The sequence below is a fragment of the Mus pahari genome, chromosome 23, assembly GCF_900095145.1.
Source record: "Mus pahari chromosome 23, PAHARI_EIJ_v1.1, whole genome shotgun sequence".
Taxonomy (NCBI): domain Eukaryota; kingdom Metazoa; phylum Chordata; class Mammalia; order Rodentia; family Muridae; genus Mus; species Mus pahari.
The window spans coordinates 13,116,922-13,138,181 of NC_034612.1; the positions used below are offsets into that span (position 1 = coordinate 13,116,922).

General features: G+C 54.6%; 1 protein-coding gene across 1 annotated transcript in view; it reads left to right on the forward strand.

The window, feature by feature from the left end:
- The window catches only part of Setd1b (SET domain containing 1B, histone lysine methyltransferase), a 25,803-nt gene extending 5,056 nt beyond the window's left edge, over positions 1-20,747 (forward strand). Inside the window, exons 6-17 of the mRNA XM_021186588.1 lie at positions 535-1,758; positions 4,919-5,740; positions 9,896-10,157; positions 10,245-10,594; positions 10,677-10,779; positions 11,237-11,803; positions 12,924-14,183; positions 14,790-14,956; positions 16,122-16,253; positions 16,351-16,470; positions 16,550-16,687; positions 18,030-20,747. Of these exons, the coding sequence (XP_021042247.1) occupies positions 535-1,758; positions 4,919-5,740; positions 9,896-10,157; positions 10,245-10,594; positions 10,677-10,779; positions 11,237-11,803; positions 12,924-14,183; positions 14,790-14,956; positions 16,122-16,253; positions 16,351-16,470; positions 16,550-16,687; positions 18,030-18,203 (5,319 nt within the window). The 3' untranslated portion in view covers positions 18,204-20,747. The remainder of the gene's footprint in view (positions 1-534; positions 1,759-4,918; positions 5,741-9,895; positions 10,158-10,244; positions 10,595-10,676; positions 10,780-11,236; positions 11,804-12,923; positions 14,184-14,789; positions 14,957-16,121; positions 16,254-16,350; positions 16,471-16,549; positions 16,688-18,029) is intronic.
- Positions 20,748-21,260: the final 513 nt, after the last annotated feature.

A 21,260-nucleotide genomic window follows, 5' to 3' on the forward strand; every position in this document is an offset into this window, starting at 1 on the left:
AGACAGGGTTTCTCTGTATAGCTCTGGCTGTCCTAGAACTCACTTTGTAGACCAGGCTAGCCTCGAACTCAGAAATCCGCCTGCCTCTGCCTCCCGAGTGCTGGGATTAAAGGCGTGCGCCACCACGCCTGGCAGTATCACACCTTTTAGATCTCTAGAATTTCTAAGGACAGTCCATCCAACCCAAGACCACACGGTCATCGGTCACATCTCTGTGTCACACCCTTTAATGTCAGATGGCCTGAGGCTCAGAAAGGAAATGGCAGCCTATACCTAGATGTCAGGGTCTTCTCTTTGTGCTGCCAGGATTAGGGACTATCCTCTCTGTGTCCAGAGGGTAAACATCTATGCCAAGGGGCAGGGAGAAACAAAAACAAAAAACCCTGAGCACTTTTGGGCACTCGGGTTCTTTTCCTTGTGCTGGGAGGTTGTGGGCTCCACATTCCCTAGCCACCAAAGTTCTAGTGGGAAGCGGCGCCATTGCCTTGCTCAGCTTGGTCGTCCCTCCACACCCATGATCTCTTCCCTCTCCAGCTGTCAGATGCTCTGAAGCGCCTCAAGGATAGCAGTCTGTCTGCAGGCTGCGGCGGCTCTGGCTCCTCGTCAGTCACCCCCAATAGCGGCGGGACCCCCTTCTCCCAGGACACAGCTTACTCCAGCTGCCGCCTGGACACACCCAACTCCTATGGACAAGGCACCCCGATCACGCCTCGCCTGGGCACCCCTTTCTCCCAGGACTCCAGCTACTCCAGCCGTCAGCCCACACCCTCCTACCTCTTCAGCCAGGACCCCACAGCCACGTTCAAGGCAAGGCGCCATGAGAGCAAGTTCACAGATGCCTACAACCGCCGCCACGAACATCATTACGTCCACAACTCAGCGGTGGCCGCGGTGGCCGGAGCCACAGCTCCTTTCCGAGGCTCCTCGGACCTCTCTTTTGGGACAGTTGGCAGCAGTGGGGGGACTCCCTTCAAGGCTCAGTCCCAGGATGCCGCCACGTTTGCCCATACTCCACCTCCTGCCCAAACAGCCACGGCTTCTGGATTCAAATCGGCTTTCTCTCCGTACCAGACTCCAGCACCCCCCTTCCCTCCACCCCCGGAGGAGCCCACCGCCACAGCAGCTTTCGGGAGCCGCGACAGTGGGGAGTTCCGGAGGGCACCTGCGCCCCCACCCCTGCCGCCCGCTGAGCCTCCAGCCAAGGAGAAGCCAGGCACCCCTCCTGGACCCCCGCCCCCCGACAGCAACAGCATGGAGCTGGGTGGTCGGCCTACCTTTGGCTGGAGTCCTGAGCCCTGTGACAGCCCTGGCACCCCTACTCTGGAGTCCTCTCCAGCGGGGCCAGAGAAGCCCCACGACAGCCTGGACTCCCGCATCGAGATGCTGCTGAAGGAGCAACGCACCAAGCTCCCCTTCCTGCGTGAGCAGGACTCAGACCCTGAGATCCAGATGGAAGGCAGCCCCATCTCCTCCTCCTCCTCCCAACTCTCCCCGCTCACCCACTTTGGCACTAACTCGCAGCTCAGCTTCCGAGGCCCCTCGCCGCCCTCCTCGCGCCCCTCCAGCACGGGCCTAGAGGACATCAGCCCCACACCACTGCCTGACTCTGATGAGGATGAGGATCTGGGCCTGGGCCTGGGGCCTCGGCCCCCGCCTGAGCCAGGCCCCCCAGACCCTATGGGTCTGCTAGGCCAGACAGCCGAGGTGGACTTGGACCTGGCAGGAGACAGGACCCCGACCTCAGAGCGGATGGATGAGGTACCACCATGCCTGTCTGTCTGTCTGTCTGGGATTGATTTTTGTCTGTGTTTCCACTCTTTGCCCCTTGATACATTTCACTAGTGAAGACACGGGAGCGATGGAACCCTGTAACACTCCTCCCTGGAAGAGTCTAGACTTTTCAACTGCAGGCTAAGTTCTGAGCTCTGGTGGGGTTTGCAGAGAGACCCTAGGCTGTGCTCCTGGTCCCAGGTCATTGTCTCTGTTAATGGCTTAGGAGTCAGTCCTGTCACTCTGGAGTATTGGAGGTTGGCCAGGGTTGCTGTGTGAGGCTGGCTCAGCAAACACTCCCAGGTGTTCTCTCTCAGAGCCTGGTGTCCTGAAGAGAGAAGGAAGCATGCAGGTGGAGCAGTCCAGCAGTCCGTCCGTCTGTCGGTCTGTCTGTTTCTCTTCTCCCGGTGGCATTAGGATATAACGTTTAAGGGGAAGAGGTTAGGTTAGCTTTGGAGGGGAACAGAGCATAAGTCAGGTGAAGGTGTCCACCCCCTAGCCCTTCCTTTCTGCCCTCTCTCTAATTACCCAGACAGACCTCCTGTCTCAAGAAGAGTCGAAGCTGGGCTGGGGAAGGTTCCACCGCCCAGGTTTTCTAGGGGAGAGGATCATTGTGACATCTCTCTTGGCTCAACCCTGGATCCTTGTACTGGAGGGCCCAGCACGCATTAATGAGTAGACGCTCAGCTAGAGACCCATGTGGACACAGGCTCACGTCCTCCCTTCCCCAGCCCTTCCATAAGCCCCTCTGGCTGCCTGCAAAGGAACTTTGGGAGGCCCGGGAGGAGGTGGGGCCGCAGGTGGCTGAGGCTCCTGGGAGCCTGCGAGCAGTTCTGGGGAAGTGGTTTTCTGGCTTCAAGGGTCAAGGCAGAGGGAGCTGACAGGTGTACTTGAGCTGACTAACTAGGGCTGTAGGCCCTTCCCCCCACCCCTTCTGGCAGCCTAGGTTTGGCGGATGTTTATCATGCCAGCCACCTGGTCCAGGGTTGAGTCGCTGGAGGGCACGGGCCACCCCAACCCTCTCTCCCTCTCTCCCTGGGCATAAGAAGAGAAGAGGAATGGGAAGGCTGGAGTCTGGAGTACCCTAAAGACAGAATCACAGAGATGCTTCAGAGTAGAGCTAAGCATCAGGTCGGCCCTCCGGCGCCCCCTGCTGGCGGCCGGGAGAGCAGTACTTAGGTTCTGCTGTCTGGTCGTGCTTGGAGTCTGTAAGAGCTCTTGCCCCACAAGGCTGAGGTAGAGAGGGAACAGCAGCTTGGAGAGGATCGGTGGGAAGGGACAGGAGAGGCAGAGGCTGGTGAGTTTAAAAAAAAAAATAAAAGTTTCAGCCCCAGAGCCTTAATTAGCTGCCTTGTCACACGGACTATGTGACCTAGAGGAAGGCCTTGTCGCTCTCTCTAGTCTCAGTTTCCTCATCTGTTGAGTGGGTCTGTATGAGCCCTGCCTCACCATCTCCATGGAAACAAGGTATCCCTTCAGTTTGCCTGAACCACGGGCACTGCTGGCCAACTGGTTCCCACCCGCTGTGGCCAGGGAGGGAGGGGGCAGAGCCAGTTTGCCTGCGTCCCTGTGATTGGCTGACTGTAGCAGCCGGGAGTTAACCCTCTGAGTGCTGCTCCACAGTGGTGCTGGGTGCTGGTCCGGAGCTGAGGTTAGGGCATTCTTTTCTCTTCTTGCTCAGCTTGCCTGGCCCGCCCTCCCAAGTGTACCTTGAGAGTGGGCTCTCAGGATGTGTTGTGTGTACATGCGTTGTGTGTACAGGGGAGATGAGAGTCTAGACACTCCCTCTCCCCCCCCCCCCCCCGCAGATGACTCTTCCAAGGCCCTCCCCATCAGGTGGTGTGTGACCTCTGACCTCACGCCCTCTGAGCCTTCCAAAGCACTTACTGTTGCTTAAGCTTTGTATTCCTAATATTTTCACCCAGGGTGAGGTGTGTGTGTGTGTTGGGGGCGGGGAGGGGGGCGTCTGACCCACACAGGAGTCCCTTGTGTGACCGGAACTCATCTTTCTCACCTTCCCTCCAGCTCCCATCTCTAAACCAAAGGATCTCAGTGTCTCTCTCCAGTTCCTAGGCTCAGACCCTAATGTCCCCAAAGACCCAGCTCTCAAAAGAATCCCTCCCGCCATCAAGTTTGGCCCAAGTTGTCCTTGACCCCTCCCCCTGCCCCCTCCCTTGCAGTCTTAGGGAAGCAGGGGGGCAGGGGTCTGGTGCGTGTGCCCCAGCCCTGCTTCTCCTGATCTGTTGTGAGATGCGACCACGAATGTCTGTAGCTCTCAGCCTTGCCAGCCCGTTCTAAAAGTCAAGGAGACTTAAGTGAGAAGAGATGGAACTGGCCCAGTGGGAGCGGGCTGGCCCAGCTCTGGGGCTGTAAAAGCACTGACCTAGCAGGACAGCCAGGGGCTCGGTCCCTAGCTCAAAAACAAACAGACACCCCCCCCCCCAATTGATGAGTCCTTAGAGTCCTTAATGTGGCTACCTACCCCCACCCAGGCTGCCAGCGCTTGCACAGCGGGTACCTTTTGCACAAGGCCCTGCTGGCCACAGTGAAGCCAGCACACTGGCTGAAGCCAGGCTGGGGAGCCACTTCCTGTTTCAAATCCCCGGCTGTGTCTCTTATTGGCTGCATGGTCTTGGGGAAGTTACTTAAGCCTTTCCTCCTTAGTAGAAGTGGAGAGACAGAATTGGTCTAAGAACTGGCTAATGCATATACATTTTCCTGGCACCAGCGAGTGTTAACTCTTTCCTGCGATCTCTCAGACCTCTGAGGAGTTCTCCCCACACCGTGTCCCCTCCTCTCCCAGCCTTCCCCCTTCTCCATGCTGAGAGCTCTCATTCCCCTTATGTTTCACCGCCACCATTTTTTTTTTTAGAAGTTCAGCTCCATACACATCAAGACTTGGCGGCTGTCTCAGTCACTTTTGGGTTCACCACATCTAGAACAGTGCCTGGCACACAGGTGCCAAGGGAATGGCTATTTTGGATGCCCCTTGTACCAAGGGGAAAAGTATCGTTTGGAATGGTTGACTGATGTGCCCGGAGGTCTGGCCGGCAGCTGGGAGTCCCCCCCCCACTGATCCCCTGATTCCAAGCCTCCAAATCCTTGGTACGTGGGAAATGCTTACAGAACCCACCCTGCTCTCTTCCAGGGCCAGCAGTCCTCAGGAGAGGACATGGAAATCTCAGATGATGAGATGCCCTCGGCCCCCATCACCAGCGCTGACTGCCCCAAGCCCATGGTGGTGACCCCAGGGGCCGGGGCTGTGGCCCCCAACGTGCTGGCTCCAAGCCTGCCCCTGCCCCCGCCCCCTGGCTTCCCTCCATTACCCCCGCCCCCTCCCCCACCCCCACCACAACCTGGCTTCCCCATGCCCCCACCTCTGCCTCCACCACCACCACCGCCACCACCAGCCCATCCTGCAGTGACAGTGCCCCCGCCACCCTTGCCAGCGCCACCGGGTGTCCCACCACCACCCATCCTTCCACCGCTGCCGCCCTTCCCACCGGGACTGTTTCCTGTGATGCAGGTGGACATGAGCCATGTGCTGGGTGGCCAGTGGGGTGGCATGCCCATGTCCTTCCAGATGCAAACACAGATGTTAAGCCGGCTCATGACGGGCCAGGGTGCTTGTCCCTACCCACCCTTCATGGCTGCTGCAGCCGCCGCCGCTTCTGCTGGGCTGCAGTTTGTCAACTTGCCCCCCTACCGGAGCCCATTCTCCCTGAGCAACAGTGGCCCAGGACGTGGACAGCACTGGCCACCCCTGCCCAAGTTTGACCCCTCCGTGCCGCCACCGGGCTACATACCACGTCAAGAGGACCCGCACAAGGCCACGGTGGATGGGGTCCTGCTGGTAGTGCTCAAGGAGCTTAAGGCCATTATGAAGCGTGATCTCAATCGCAAGATGGTAGAGGTGGTGGCCTTCCGGGCCTTTGACGAGTGGTGGGACAAGAAGGAGCGGATGGCCAAGGTATGTAGGTGCATGCTCAGGGAGCCCCTTAGGGTCAAGAGAGCGCCGGCAGGAACTGGATTAGGCATCCTTTTTTCTGAAGATGTGTTACTGGACGGGTGGTTGCTTCTACAGCCAGCCTGACACTCCTTTAAGAAGTGCTGACAAGCTGGGGGGCGGTGGTGGCGCACGTCCTTAATCCCAGCACTTGGGAGGCAGGGGCAGGTGGATCTCTTGAGTTTCAGGCTAGCCTGGTCTACAGAGTCAGTTCAGACATGGCTACACAGAGAAACCCTGTCTTGAAAAACCTAGATAGACAGACAGACAGACAGACAGACAGATAGACTGATAGAAAGATAAGTAGGTAGGTAGGTAGATAGATAGGTAGGTAGATAGGTAGACAGATAGACTGATAGAAAGGTGGGTGGGTGGGTGGATGGATGGATAGATAGATAGATAGATAGATAGATAGATAGATAGATAGGAAGAAAGATAGATAAGCTGACGATGCAGGCTGAACCCATGGCCGCTGGCTGCATGTGGCTCTCCCCGTTTAAGAGGAGACATTACATATCAGACACAGTTCCTCATTGGCCCACACTGAGTTTCAGGCGCACCCAGTGACTCCCTGACCAGTGGCTGCCAGTCCAGGTGGTCCCACAGCTGAGACCTCTGTCACCTGATTCACCTTCCTTTTCTCTCCTGATACATTTGGCACAAAGTCTGGCCTTGTGGGGACCTCCACCTGCCCTTTTCCCTGGAGGCGTCTATCCAGACCTTCACAAGTGATCCGTAACTGACCTATACAACGGAGGGGAGGGACATTGTCCTGAATCCTTTTCCTTTAAGAGGTGGAGTCTCAGTCTGTGCCATAGTAGCTACAGGGACAGGCACTTACCTGGCTTTAGTGTTTTAAATCCTCTCAGTTAAGCTGAGAGTCGCCTCACACCTTTAACGCCAGCACTGGGAGTAGGTGGAGGCTGCAGGAGCTCTGTGAGTTCAAGGCCAGCCAGGGTTACATATTGAGACCCTGTGCCTCACAAAAGCAAATAGCGATCAACTAACCAAAAGGGAGGCCTCAGCGGCTCCCCTTGCCCCTAGTCCACGCTGCTCCCACCCCAGCCGCAGAGGAGGGCTCGCACCACTTTTGCCGTCCCTCCCTGCCCTGCACTTTAGGGAGCTCTGAGTAGGAACTTGTTCTCTGCAGGCAGGGAGGTAAGTGCGGCCTGTCAGGACTCATATTACGGGGTCATAAAACCAGACAACTGCCCGCCACACAGTTCTTTATCATCCTTTACTTGAATTGGGTTGGCCCCCCTGGGATGAGTAACAGTCACCGCTACCTAAAGCTACTTCGTCCATAACTTAAAGTGCCCAAGCTCCGAAAATGGCTCTGTTTTTTGTCCAGTTCTCCTCTGTCCTTTCAACCCCATATGTCAGAGCCTTGAGCCACCACCTTTGGGTGAACACTGAAGTAATAGCGATGCAGGCAGGTTTGTTGTTGTTTTGTTTCGTTGGAGTCTTCCCTGACCAGCCTTGGCTCTCTGGAGCTCACTCTGTAGACCAGGCTGGCCTTGCTAGCTTAGAATTCACAGAGTTCCGCCTGCCTCTGCCTTCCAAGCGCTGGGGTTAATTAAAGGTGTGCGCCACCGCTGCCCGGTGGCGGTGGTTTTTAAGACAGGGTTTCACTATGTTGCCCTGGCTGTAAAGCCCAGGCTGGCTTCAAACTCAGAGATCCTCCTGCCTCTGCCTCCTGAGTCCCGGCTTTAAAGACGCATGATTACCTCACCTGGTTCTCTCTCACACACTGTAGACAGTCTCATTTTAATTAAAGCTATACCTGGTTTTATGCTTAAGTAAAATACTTACTGAAGCCAGCTGATGGACACCATTCATTTTGGTACTCAGGACCAAGAGGAAGGTGGAAGCTCTGTGGGTTCAAGGCCAGCCTGGTCTACATAGCAAGTTCCAGGACAGCCAGGGCTACACGGAGAAACCCTGTCTCCAAAAACAAAACAACAGACAGACAAACAAACAAACCCACTAAAACCAGTCTCTAACCCAGGCTAACCTCAATTTCCCTTTGTAATAGTGATTGTGAACTGAGGATTTTCCTGCTTCCACCTCTGGAGGGGTTCGGGTCCCAAGTAAGCCCCACCACACACAGTTTAGCAGACCCTGGCAGTGAAACCGAAGGCTTCATGCCTGCCAAGCACTCTTCTAGCTGAGATGTATCCCCAACTCTAAATAATTTTTTTTTTTTAAAGAATTATCTATTTTGTGTATGTGAGTACACTGTCACTGTCTCCAGACACACCAGAAGAGGGCATCCAACCCCATTACAGATGGTTGTGAGCCACCATATGGTCTCTAGGAATTGAACTCAGGACCTCTGAAAGAGCAATTAGTGCTCTTAACCGCTGAGCCATCTCTCCAGCCCTCTGAATTCTTTTTTTTTTTTTTAAGAATTATTTATTTATTTATTATATGTAAGTACACCGTAGCTGTCTTCAGACACTCCAGAAGAGGGAGTCAGATCTTGTTACGGGTGGTTGTGAGCCACCATGTGGTTGCTGGGATTTGAACTCCGGACCTTCGGAAGAGCAGTCAGGTGCTCTTACCCACCGAGCCATCTCACCAGCCCCTGAATTAATTCTTTAAGCTATGGTCCGTGTCTGAGCCAGAAGCGAAGCCCCCCTGTCACCCTGCACATGGGGGATACTCCCACCACTCTTGCCGAGAATGTCAGGGATTTAAGGCCAGCCTTAGCGACACAGCTCCATGCACAAACCACAGAAGTGGGCTAGAGAGATGCCTCAGCAGCTCATAAGCACTGGCTACTCTTGGAGAGGACCAGGTCGGTTTGCCAGCAACTGCATGGCAGGCCAAAGCTGTTAATCCAGTTCCAGGGATCCAACTCCCTCTTCTGGCCTTCATAGGTACCAGACTTACATGGCACACAGACATACATGAAGACCAGCAGTGTACACATGAAATAAAAATAAGCTTTTGCCCAGCAGTGGTGGCGCAGGCCTTTAATCCCAGCACTCAGGAGACAGAGGCAGACTGACTTCTGAGTTCTATGCCAGCCTGGTCTACAGAGTGAGTTCCAGGACAGCCAGGGCTACACAGAGGAAACCAAAATACAAAAAAATAACTTTTAAAGGAAATTATGTAACAGATTCAAAAGGCTAGGAACTTGGGTTTGAATTTTTTTTTTTTTTTTTTTTTAATTTTGGAATAGGGTCTCCTATAACAACTAAGGTTGGCTTCAATTTTGCTATGGAGCCAAAATCAAAGTTGTCCTTAAATGCTCCCATCTCCCAAGTGTGTGCCACCAGATCCAGCTCTGTTGTGGTTAGCGGTGTTTGGTTGATTGTTGGTGGTATTCTATGTAATGGGTGTTTTTGCCTCTATGTATGTAAGTGCAGCGAGTGACTGCCTGCCGCTCCACAGAGGCAGGCATTGGATGCCCTGAAACTGGAGTTCCAGATGGTTGTGAGCTGCCATATGGCTGCTGGGACTAGAACCCCAGATCTTCTGTAAAGGCAGCCAGCACTCTTAACGCTCTTAACCACTGAGCAGTCTCTTGCCCCCCCCTCCCTGTTTCATTTGGTTTTGGTTTTGCTGTTTTGGTTTTTCAAGATATCATTTCTCTGCTGGCCTTGAACTCAGATCCACCTGCCTCTGCCTCCCAAGTGCTCCAACTAAAGGCAGGTAACCTCCATGGCCGGTTTTTTTTTTTTTTTTTTTTAGAAGCACTAGCTCAAGAGATAAAGTTGGTTCCAATTAATTTCTGAAAGAACTCCATTCCTTTTGTTAATGGGTATATCGGGGCCGCTGTGTAGACACTGTGAACTGTTTGTTACACCCTGGGACCACACAGCACAGGGAAATTGGACCTTCATGTCTGTGGTAGTGATGCAGATATGTCCTTGCAGCGCACGGCTCTCATTCCTGCCCCCATCCCCATGTGGAGGCCATGCTCCAAAAACTGCAGCTGTGGTAGTGTTGTTGAAGCCACCATAGAGGGACAGTGGACTCTAGAACCCTGAGAAGAGAGGGAGGTTGTGGCCCAGTGTATGGGAAGAAAGTGTGCCATTACCTAAGGCTGCCTGCAGGGGGCAGCAGCAATGCCTCGGACTCTGGTCACTGTCCCCTTCTCTCCTGTCCCAGGCCTCACTGACTCCCGTGAAGTCCGGCGAGCACAAGGACGAGGATAGGCCAAAGCCCAAAGACCGAATCGCCTCCTGTCTGCTGGAGTCATGGGGCAAGGGTGAGGGCCTGGGTTACGAGGGCCTAGGCCTGGGCATTGGACTGCGGGGCGCCATTCGCCTGCCCTCCTTCAAGGTCAAGAGGAAGGAACCGCCGGACACGGCCTCTTCTGGTGACCAGAAGCGGCTGCGGCCTTCAACCTCTGTGGACGAGGAAGATGAAGGTCGGTGCTCTCTGCTGCTGGCTGGCTGTTGGTTCCCCCTCCTCCCCATATCTGCACCCCCGCTCATAACTCCTTCTGTTCCCGCAGAGTCGGAGCGGGAGCGGGAGCGGGACATAGCTGACACCCCCTGCGAACTCACCAAGCGGGACCCCAAAAGCGTGGGTGTGCGACGCCGGCCAGGACGGCCCCTGGAGCTGGACAGCGGCGGGGAGGAGGATGAGAAGGAGTCCTTGTCCGTGTCCTCCTCTTCCTCAGCGTCCTCATCCTCCGGATCCTCCACCACCTCACCCTCATCCTCTGCCTCAGACAAGGAAGAAGAGGATCGGGAAAGCACCGAGGAGGAGGAGGAAGAGGAGGAGGAAGCAGAGGAAGAGGAGGAAGAGGAAGGTCCCAGGAGCCGCATATCCTCACCCTCATCTTCCTCCAGCTCTGATAAGGTCTGGTTCAGAGTCTCCTGGGTGCTGGGTGCTCAGGCACAGGCCTCAAGCTCACCTGTGTCCCTCTGTCCCTGTGCCCCAGGATGATGACGACGACAGCGATGACCAGATTGATTCAGACATCGATGATCAGGGTGCACCGATGTCAGAAGCCAGCGAGAAGGACAATGGAGATTCAGAGGAAGGTAAGAGGGAAGCTCTCAAGATGCGACATCAGTCACTGACATTGGGGGAACCAGTATTTTAATGCTTTTGAGAGGTGTGTTCCTTAAAGCACATACCTCCTCCTGTATTAGGATCCCAGCTATACCAAATAACAAGACTGGGAGAGTCCAGAGGCCCAGGAAATAGATCAGTGGGGGTACTTGAACCGGGTCTGGGTTGGGGAGGGGTGCTGGGTGGAGGGCGGCTGAAAGAGGTTGACTGTTGATGGGAGTGCCAAGAACTAAGTGGAGGGGGTGGGATGCCAAGATTGTTCACTTCCAAATGTACAGTCTTATGTTAATTTCACCTGGCTCCTTTTTCTATTGAGGAGTAGTTTAAAGGGCTTCCTGTTCCAGGCCTTTTGGGGAAATACCTAGCAGGGAGCAGGAGCCACCCAGGCTGTGAAGTGACCCTGCCCAACTTGTGTCCCTCATCCAGAGGAGGCAGAGAGTATCACCACCTCAAAGGCCCCGGCTGAGTCGTCCTCCTCATCCAGTGAAAGTTCTGGATCGTCTGAGTTTGAATCCAGTTCCGAGTCCGAGTCTTCATCTTCATCCTCGGAGGACGAAGAGGAGATGACCGTACCTGGGGTGGAGGAAGAAGAGGAGGAGGAAGAGGAGGAGGAAGAGGAGGAGGAGGAGGAGAAAGAGACTGCAATGGCTGCAGCCACGGTAGTAGCGATGGCCGAAGAGAGCATGCCTCCAGCGGGTGGCCTGGACTTTGAGCAGGACAGGGCAGAAGTGCCTCTGGGCCCACGAGGCCCCATGAGGGAGTCCTTGGGCACCGAGGAGGAAGTGGACATTGAGGCTGAGGACGAAGCCCCTGAGATGCAGGCTCCTGAGCTAGAGGAGCCTCCGTTACCCATGGGTGCTCGGGAGCTGGAAGGGAGCCCAGAGCCCCCAGAAGAGCCAAGCCGCAGCACACAAGGGGACATGCTGCTCTCTCCAGAGCTCCCTGCCCAGGAGACAGATGTTCAACCCCCATCACCGCTGGAACATGGTCCAGGTAATCTGCAACCTCCTGGGTGGGAGTCGGGTGGGGCATGTGTGGCAGAAAGCTGGGTAGTGTCTTTTTCCATCAGAACCAGTCCTCAGTCTTCTGGAAGAGCCTCAGCAGAACCCCCCCACCCCCCCTTTGGGATGGGAGTACCTGCAATGGCAGAAACGGTCTCCACCAGACAGTGTTGCCACTGAGCACCGCCTCTGGGGAATCAGTACCTTTAGTTAATTATAATTCGTTTTAACACTTCAGAATATTTAACATAGCTGAATGTGGTTAGTCTGTACCTTATGAGATGGTGGGGGGGAGGGAAGCCAACTGTAGATTTTGTATAATGTATCGCTGTTGACTGAGTACAGACCACAGCTCTTTAAACAGTATCTCAGCGAGATGGTTCTGTGGCTCCAGCACCATTTTAGACGTTCTTAATAAAATAGTAGATCAAGTGGACAAAGATACTTGTCCCATGAAAGCACATATACTCGGTCAGAGAGACAGGTTGGTTATAGCAAATGCACTGGGGAAAATTAGATCCCAAAAGAATGGAGGTAAAGGCCAGAAGTCCGTGCAGACCGTCAGGGACTCAGATGTGGATTTTGTTCCACCATGAATCCGGTGGGCCTCAGGGACAAAGTAGTGTTTCCTTCTCTGGAGTCCAGACTCAAGACCTTGTGGGTATATGCCAGGCGAGTACCGTACCGCTGAGCTGTCTGTACTCTAGCCACATGAACATAGCTTGGCAGACGTGGGGAAAGCTAGCAATTACCCTTCTTGGCACTTACAGAAACCCCTTCTGGGTCCCTGACCCTGGGCTGGTTACTGAAGGGCCTCGCGTAGAAGTGTCTGCGCGGTAAACACGTAGAAGGTCAGTAAGGAGAGAAGGTTCTCAGCTGGGCGTGGTGGCGCACGCCTTTAATCCCAGCAGAGGCAGGCGGATTTCTGAGTTCGAGGCCAGCCTGGTCTACAGAGTGAGTTCCAGGACAGCCAGGGCTACACAGAGAAACCCTGTCTTGAAACTCCCCCTCGCCCCCCACCCAAAAAAAAAAAAAGAAAGAAAAGGAGAGAAGGCTCTCTGAGAGAGGTTTGAATGAAGTGACCATATCTGGTTTTGCCTCCCTTTCCACAGAGTCAGACCTGGACGTGGAGCCCGAGCCCCCTCCGATGCTCTCCTTGCCCTTGCAGCCGCCATTCCCGCCCCCTCGACTGCTCCGGCCACCCAGCCCACCACCTGAGCCTGAGACCCCAGAGCCCCCCAAACCTCCCGTTCCCCTGGAGCCTCCCCCCGAGGACCAGCCTCCACGTACCCCAGGCCTCTGTGGCAGCCTGGCCAAGTCACAGAGTACAGAGACAGTGCCAGCCACCCCAGGTGGGGAGCCCCCACTGTCAGGGGGCAGCAGTGGCCTGTCCCTGAGCTCCCCGCAGGTGCCTGGCAGCCCGTTCTCGTATCCATCCCCGTCCCCCGGCTTGAGCAGTGGGGGCCTTCCACGGACACCTGGTCGGGACTTCAGCTTCACACCTACCTTCCCTGAGCCCAGTGGACCCTTGCTTCTGCCTGTCTGTCCCCTCCCAACTGGTCGGAGAGATGAGCGTGCCGGCCCCTTGGCCTCCCCAGTGCTCCTGGAAACTGGCCTGCCCCTCCCACTTCCCCTGCCTCTGCCCTTACCTCTAGCATTGCCTGTCCCGGTCCTGAGGGCCCAGCCTCGGCCACCTCCCCAGCTGCCTCCCCTGCTGCCCGCTACCCTAGCTCCCTGCCCAACCCCCATCAAGAGGAAGCCAGGCCGGCCCCGGCGATCCCCACCGTCCATGCTGTCCTTGGATGGGCCTTTGGTCCGGCCACCACCGGGACCTGCCCTTGGGAGGGACCTTCTGCTCCTGCCAGGCCAGCCGCCGGCCCCCATTTTCCCTAGCGCACATGACCCTCGGGCCGTGACCTTGGACTTCCGGAACACGGGGATCCCAGCGCCCCCACCGCCCCTCCCNCCCCAGCCTCCCCCGCCTCCACCCCCACCACCTGTTGAATCCACCAAGCTACCCTTCAAGGAGCTGGACAACCAATGGCCCTCTGAAGCTATTCCCCCAGGACCTCGCCGTGACGAGGTCACTGAAGAGTACGTGGACCTGGCCAAGGTGCGGGGACCGTGGCGGCGGCCACCCAAGAAGCGGCACGAAGACATGGTGGCCCCGTCGGCCTCGCCCGAACCCTCACCACCCCAGCCTCTCTTCCGGCCCCGCTCAGAGTTTGAGGAGATGACCATCCTGTACGACATCTGGAACGGTGGTATCGACGAGGAGGACATCCGCTTCCTGTGTGTCACCTATGAGCGCCTGCTGCAGCAGGACAATGGCATGGACTGGCTGAATGACACACTCTGGGTCTACCATCCCTATATCCTGCCAGATGTGGGGGTCCGCATCCCTCAGGAGCGGGAGGCCCCTCTAGGCATCCCATCTTGGGTGATGTCACAGTCCTGGTCCCAAGGAGGCAGTAGTATGGTCACCATCACCTATCAAGTGGTTGCCAGGCCTGCCTCACTCCCAGAGGTAGCTGAGCTGGTCTCAGATCCAGACATAAGTGTAAACATAACAGCAGGAGACGAAGCTGATCCCTCAGCGAGGCTCTGCCTGGCTGAACTGAATCCCCAATAAAATACAGGGTAGTTAGAAGTCTCATTTAACACAGGGAGACACTGATGACTGCGAGAGGCTAGAAGTCACACAGCATTTGCTGCCCCAGGCTCTCTGCCAGGGTACTCTGTGCATAGATTCCTCATTGCCCCTATCTTCCAGTGAGGAGCAGGAAGTAGTAAGAAACATGACTAGTGCCAGGCGTCTAAGTGCAGATGATCAGGACTGGCCAGGTGGCATTGAGGTGGGTGGTGGACCTGGGCATCCTTGCCCGTAGGGAGGGGTCTGAGGCTGGGGAGGCCAGGCAGAGGGACCAGGAGGGGGGAAATCTCCGAGAATGTCCATGTGGCCCTTGACTCACACCCACCCACCAGCCTCTCCTCGGCCAAGAAAAAGAAGCGGGAGGACGGTATCCGCGAGCACGTGACAGGCTGCGCCCGAAGCGAGGGCTTCTACACCATCGACAAGAAAGACAAGCTGAGATACCTCAACAGCAGCCGTGCCAGCACAGACGAGCCCCCCATGGACACCCAGGTACCGTGTGAGCAGGGCCTGTGTTAAGTCCGGGCTCAGAGTCAGGCAGGGCTCAGGCAGCGTCCTTCTGGCCTGTAAGAGGGGACAGGCAGGGCTCGGAGCTTCTAGGGAAGTCTGGGCTACGTAGGTAGACGCTATCGCAGAATTCTTAGAACGCCTGCCTTTTATTCTGTGGGGAATCGAGAGTCCCAAATGTTTTTTTGTTTTGTTTTTAAATATTTATTTAATGTATGTGAGTACACTGTAGCTGTCTTCAGACACACCAGAAGAGGACATCAGATCCCATTACAGATGGTTGTGAGCCATAATGTGGTTGCTGGGAATTGAACTCGGGACCTCTGGAAGAGCAGTCAGTGCTCTTAACCACCAAGCCATCTCTCCAGTCCTGTCCCAAATGGTTTTAACATTCGACATAAATACATTCCCAAAAAGTTGGCTCCCACCCCCGATGCACCCAGTCTCTGTTCAGCACATACTGGGCGTCAATGAATAAAACAGCTATTTTCTCATGGTGTGGGGGGAATATTCAAGCAAACCCAGGACCAGGCACAAATGCTATGGATAAGAGGGAGGTTGGCGAGTCCAAGGGGGTCTGAGAAGGTCACGGTGGATCAGAGGGAGGAGGGAGGAAGCCACATAGAACAGTAGGAAGAGACCACAGAGAATAGAAAGGATCTTGATAAGAGGGGGAGGCAGGGGGCTTGGGGGAGGGCTCAGTTGTGAGAAAAACAAAAGCACTTCAAAGTGCTGATAGGAGGCGGGCGGTGGCAGTGTACTTTCTTTTCTTTTTTTATTTATTTTGTTTATATAAGTACAGTGTATCCTCAGACACACCAGAAGATCCCATTACAGATGCTTGTGAGCCACCATGTGGTTGCTAGGAATTGAACTCAGGAAAAGCAGTCAGTGCTCTTAACCACTGACCCATCTCTCCAACCCAGAGGCAGGCGCAGTTCTTTAATCACAACACTCAGGAGGTGGAGGCAGGCCTGGTCTACAGAAAGAGTTCCAGGCACAGCCAGGGCTACAAAGAAAAGTTAAACCTTGCCTCTAAGAAACCGAGGCTGATAGGAAGACAGATGCTCGAAGCCAGGAGGGGGGAGGGCGTGACAGGGCCACCACGTCTGTCCCTTTCTGACTTGTCACACCCCCGTTGTGCCAGCAGGGTATGAGTATCCCAGCCCAGCCCCATGCCTCTACTCGGGCAGGCTCAGAGCGGCGGTCTGAGCAGAGGCGTCTCTTGTCCTCCTTCACCGGCAGCTGTGACAGTGACCTGCTCAAGTTCAACCAGCTCAAGGTGAGGCTAGACCTCCTCTGGGGCAGCCAGGTCAGCCGTGGGACCTGAGAGTCCTCACTCAGCCTGTCCCTCCCTCCTTTCCTCCCATGTCCCCTAGTTTCGGAAGAAGAAGCTCAAATTCTGTAAGAGCCACATTCATGACTGGGGCCTGTTTGCCATGGAGCCAATTGCTGCTGACGAGATGGTCATCGAGTACGTGGGCCAGAACATCCGCCAGGTAGGCGCTGCCTAGGGCGCTGGTGAGGGGTGGCGGGGGTGTGGAGCAGGCCCAGACTTAAGGCTCTTTCTGCCACCAGGTGATCGCAGACATGAGGGAGAAACGGTATGAGGACGAAGGCATCGGTAGCAGCTACATGTTCAGAGTAGACCACGACACCATCATCGATGCCACCAAGTGCGGCAACTTTGCACGCTTTATTAACCACAGCTGCAATGTAAGTGCCCAGTGAGGGACCGGGGTGTCCCCACCTCTGTACCAAGGACCCAGGATCCCAGGCACTGCAGTGATGTTCAGTGTCCTTTCCAGGCTCCAGTTGACCCACAGGTGACAGGGAGGGAGAGAGGAGATGAGAAGCCTGGATAAGAAGCTTTTCTCTTGAGTTCAGTTGTTATGTCTGTACAATGGGCGCAGCGGGAATTCTGGAGTCATATGAAAGACAGAAGGTGCTCAAGAGGTGGGCTGAGGCCGGGTGTGGTGGCACGCACCTTTAAACCCAGCATTTAGGAGATGGAGGCAGGTGGATTTCTGTGAGCTAGCCTGGTCTACGTAGTGAGCTCTGGACTAGCCAAGATAACATAAGTAATACGGTAATCGGCAGTCGCCAATTGACAATTGGCAATCGGTAATCGGTCTCATTGTTTGGTAAATTGGTTTCCTGGCAAGCGCAGAGACTTGAGCTCAGCCTCCAGAACCCACATAAAAGGGGTGTGGTGGGGTACCCGTGCTGGGGAGGTGGGAACAGAATTCTGGGAAGCTGCAGGCTAAGGAGACACTGTTGTAGCACTGATGCCAGCCAGGTGAGTGATGGCGACAGAAGTAGGGACATGATGGGGAGGAGCCAGAGCCAGCTAGAAGGGAGGACTTGAGGGGAGGGAGGACTTAGAGAGAGGGAGGACTTGGTGAGCTTGCTGATCTCTGTAGTGGCTGTTTACAAACAGCCACAAGTGATAGGCCAATGAAAAACAGCAAGACTGTGCCAATAAAACTTCATTTACTAAAGCAGGCAAGTAGGGCCTACCATTTATAGACCCCTTATCGAGGGCTCAGAAAGGACACCTAAGTAGAAGTACAGATTCAGGCATCTTCTGCAGTATGTCTGATGAGGAATAATTGTCCTCCTTAAAGACTTAGTTGTTTTTTAAACGTGTATGGATGTTTTACTAGGTATGTATGTATGTACACTGCGTGTGTTCCTGGTACCCAGAGGAGCCTGAAGAGAGCACATAACTCTGGAGTTAGGGGGTGGCTGTGAGCCACCCTGTGGAGGATGGGAACTAAACTTAGGTCCTCTGCAAGAGTTGCAAATCTTATTAAAGGCTGAGCTATCCCTCTGGCCTCTGCATCTTTTTTATTTAGTACCAGTCATGGGAGGAGCTAGCCAGTCATGGGAGGAGCTAGCCGGTCATGGGAGGAGCTAGCCGGTCTTGGAAGGAGCTAGCCAGAGATCCAAGCTGGCGCTGAAACCCAGGAGTCAGGCTTGGTTGGCTTCCATATCTCCCTGGCGAGGTGGGGGCCCCCCCGACCCGTCTTAACCGCGTCACCACCCTGTCTTGCAGCCCAACTGCTACGCCAAGGTGATCACGGTGGAGTCCCAGAAGAAGATTGTCATCTACTCTAAGCAGCACATCAACGTCAACGAGGAGATCACGTACGACTACAAGTTCCCGATCGAGGACGTCAAGATCCCCTGCCTTTGTGGCTCCGAGAACTGCCGGGGGACCCTCAACTAGTCCCCGCGTGCCAAAGGCCGAGGATGTCAGCCGGAGCCCAGGAGGACCCTCGCTCGCCCTGGGCCAGGCTCCACACCCCCACCCACCCACTTCAGGTGCTGTCCTTCTCCCCAGCAGCCGCACTAGGGCCTGGCGCCCCCCAACACTATCCCAGGACCCACCCGCAGCCCCAGCCCCGCAGCGGGAAAGGGCTTCTCTGTCTCTCTCCACCTGCGTCTTTCCGTTTTATAGATGCTCTTCGCACGCAGGCTTTGTATCCTTGTGTATCCGGCTTTCCATTTCCCCGTCCGTCCGTCCGTCTGTCTTCCCTCCCTGGCTCCAGCCTCAGTCTTTTTCCCCCGCCCCCGAGAATGCTGCTCTGTGGTATTGTGTCTCCTCTTTGTTTTCTTCCTTGTCCGAAGAAAAGACTTTTTTTTTTTAACCGTTGAAAATGTGAAGGCAGAATCAGAGGAGGAGCCCAGTGGGGGATCCGGAGGCCTCAGTGAAACTGGGTGTGGGCCCAGGGTCCAGGCTGACCCTGGACTAGGTGCTGCAGGAGGAGGGGGCTCCCGTGGCCTCAACCTCAGAACACTACAGACCCGCAAGGCCCCTCCCTGCCCGTGGATGCAGCGAGCAGACCCCACAGTTTCTCCCGGCCTGTTCCCCAGTCTGTCCCTGCCCCCCCCTCCCCCCCCGTGGTTGAGGATGCCCCTTTCCCTTTGGGGGAGCCAAGCTGGTCCCAGACAGGAACTTCCTCTCTGGGGACTCCCAGCTGCCCTACCTACCACCCCCCTCCCCCAAATCCTTGGGTTCAATGTTTACTTTCTCATTCGGATGCCAGCAACGATGGAGCCTCCCAGGGTGTCCCCAGTGCGGTGGGGGCGCTGGGATGGGTGTTTCCACTCTCGGCCACCTTGGCTCTGCCCGGGTGCAGAGGGTGTCAGGGCCCTCAGGGCCTCCCCCCAGCCCTGCCATTACGGGTTGTCTGACCGTACGCATGTGACATTTTTGTTGTTGATAAGCTTCACCCCATTACCCCAACCCCCCAACACCCATGTCACCCTGCTGGAGGCCCCCCCCCGCCTAGGAGGCCAGGGCGTATTTATTTCCATAGCGAGCAGGTGGTTTCTCCCAGAGAAAGGAAGATGATCTTGGAAATGATATTAAATCTCCATCTTGGACAGCTCCTACCCCCACCCCACCCCCATCCTCTTCAGGGTTAATTTCCATGAATTTTTTTTTCTTCTCTCGTGTATAAAATCAAACTGAAGGGAAGAAAATTATTATTTTGGCGTTCCGAACCAATCCCTGTAGATAGACTGCCATAACAGATTTTTATCCTTGGGAACTTTGTTTCTTGTAGAAACAAGTGGGAAGACTTTTTTTTTTTTTCTCATTTCTTTGTACATAAAAAAGAAAAAAAAAGAAAAAAAAAAGCAAACCGACCACCAACAACAAAAAGACACACACAGTAACAGCAAGTCCCATCCCCCCTCCCCGGAAAGCAGAGCAGACATGTAAATACTTCTGGACCGTGACTGTTGTGACCCCAGAGTCCTCACCAAGATGAAGTGCTCCGGGTGGGGCTGACCCCACCCGTGGACCAGGCGGCAGGAGCCTCTTGGTACCTCAGCTTGTGTCAAGCTTTCTTATCATGTAAATTCTGTACAAAGAATTGTGGTTTTTTTTGTTTTGTTTTGTTTTGTTTTTCCCTTTCTCTTTCTCTGTCATTGGTGGTTTTGTTGTGGTTTTTTCTTTTTCTTTCTTTTTTTTTTTTCTTTTTTAAAAATTTTCCACAGGCCCTCTGTGTTTGAGACTGTGCCCACTAAGTCTGAAGGTCAAGAGGATTATTACCATTGGCAATTAAGACACAAGGGGCACCTGGGCACATCGCCCACCTACTCTTCCACGTGCAGTTGTCTGCATAATTGTGCAAACGAGAAAAAAAAATTATTTTTCACAAGAAGAATAGTATTGTAGAGATGGCTTAATTTGAGTTCCTCGTGCCGCCCGGCTCGCCGGGAGCTTTCTTCCTCTTCCCTACTGACATCCATCACAAAGGGATGAAGACGCCCAGATGCCAGGGAAGACCTGCCTGGTCCCTGGCAGGGCCTCACTGAGCCCCCGGCATGGGATCCACATGCATTAACCTTGACTTCAGTTTAGGGTGAGGTGTTGAGCTGACCCTTTCCCAAACCCCTGGCTTCTCTTCCCCACCCACCCCCCAGCACCCCAGGAAGGGTTTGCAATACTGATCTGTGGGCCCATTGAAAGCTTTTGTTATCATTGAGTAGATCTCTTGCTTTTGAAGGGTCAGGGGTTTCTGATTTTTTTTTTTTTCTCCTCTCCCTGCCCCTGCAAAGAAGAGAACCAATAAATTTTAGGGTTGTCTGTGCGTATAGACTCTGTCATCTGTATGTAACTTGTTTTTGAAGAGAAATGTTTCCGTTGTGGGTGTGTCTTGCTGTAAATATTTGTTCATACTTTTGTGAATTCAATACTATGTACCATTGTATTATAGTAACTTTTATAAAGCAAACCATAAATATACTGACTTTTCTTACAGCTACGCCGTCTCTCTTGCTCTCCCCCCACCCCCAGCCCCTTCTCTGCGGTGAAAGTGGATTGGCCAAGCTCGGGGACTGGAGGGGAAGGGGAGATAGACCACTCAGAACTCTGGGGGTCGGTTTGCTTCTGAGATTGTTTTATTCCTTAGCCCAGGCTGGCCCAGAATTTCTGTCTCCTGGCCTCAGGCTCCTCGAGTGCAGGGACTGAAATCAGGAGACACCATGCCACACTGCCCATTTGGTCTCCACTTGATTTTGCCCTAAGTCTCAAGGTTAGAAGTGGGTTGTAAATTCTGACCCTGTCTGTGGGTTCTGAACTGGGTCAGACTATAGTCAAGCTAGCCTCCCCAGCAATTTTGGTTGGTTTGGTTTTGGTTTTTTCGAGACAGGGTTTCTCTGTGTAGTCCTGGCTGTCCTGGAACTCACTCTGTAGACCAGGCTGGCCTCAAACTCAGAAATCCGCCTGCCTCTACCTCCCAAGTGCTGGGATTAAAGGCGTGTGCCACCACGC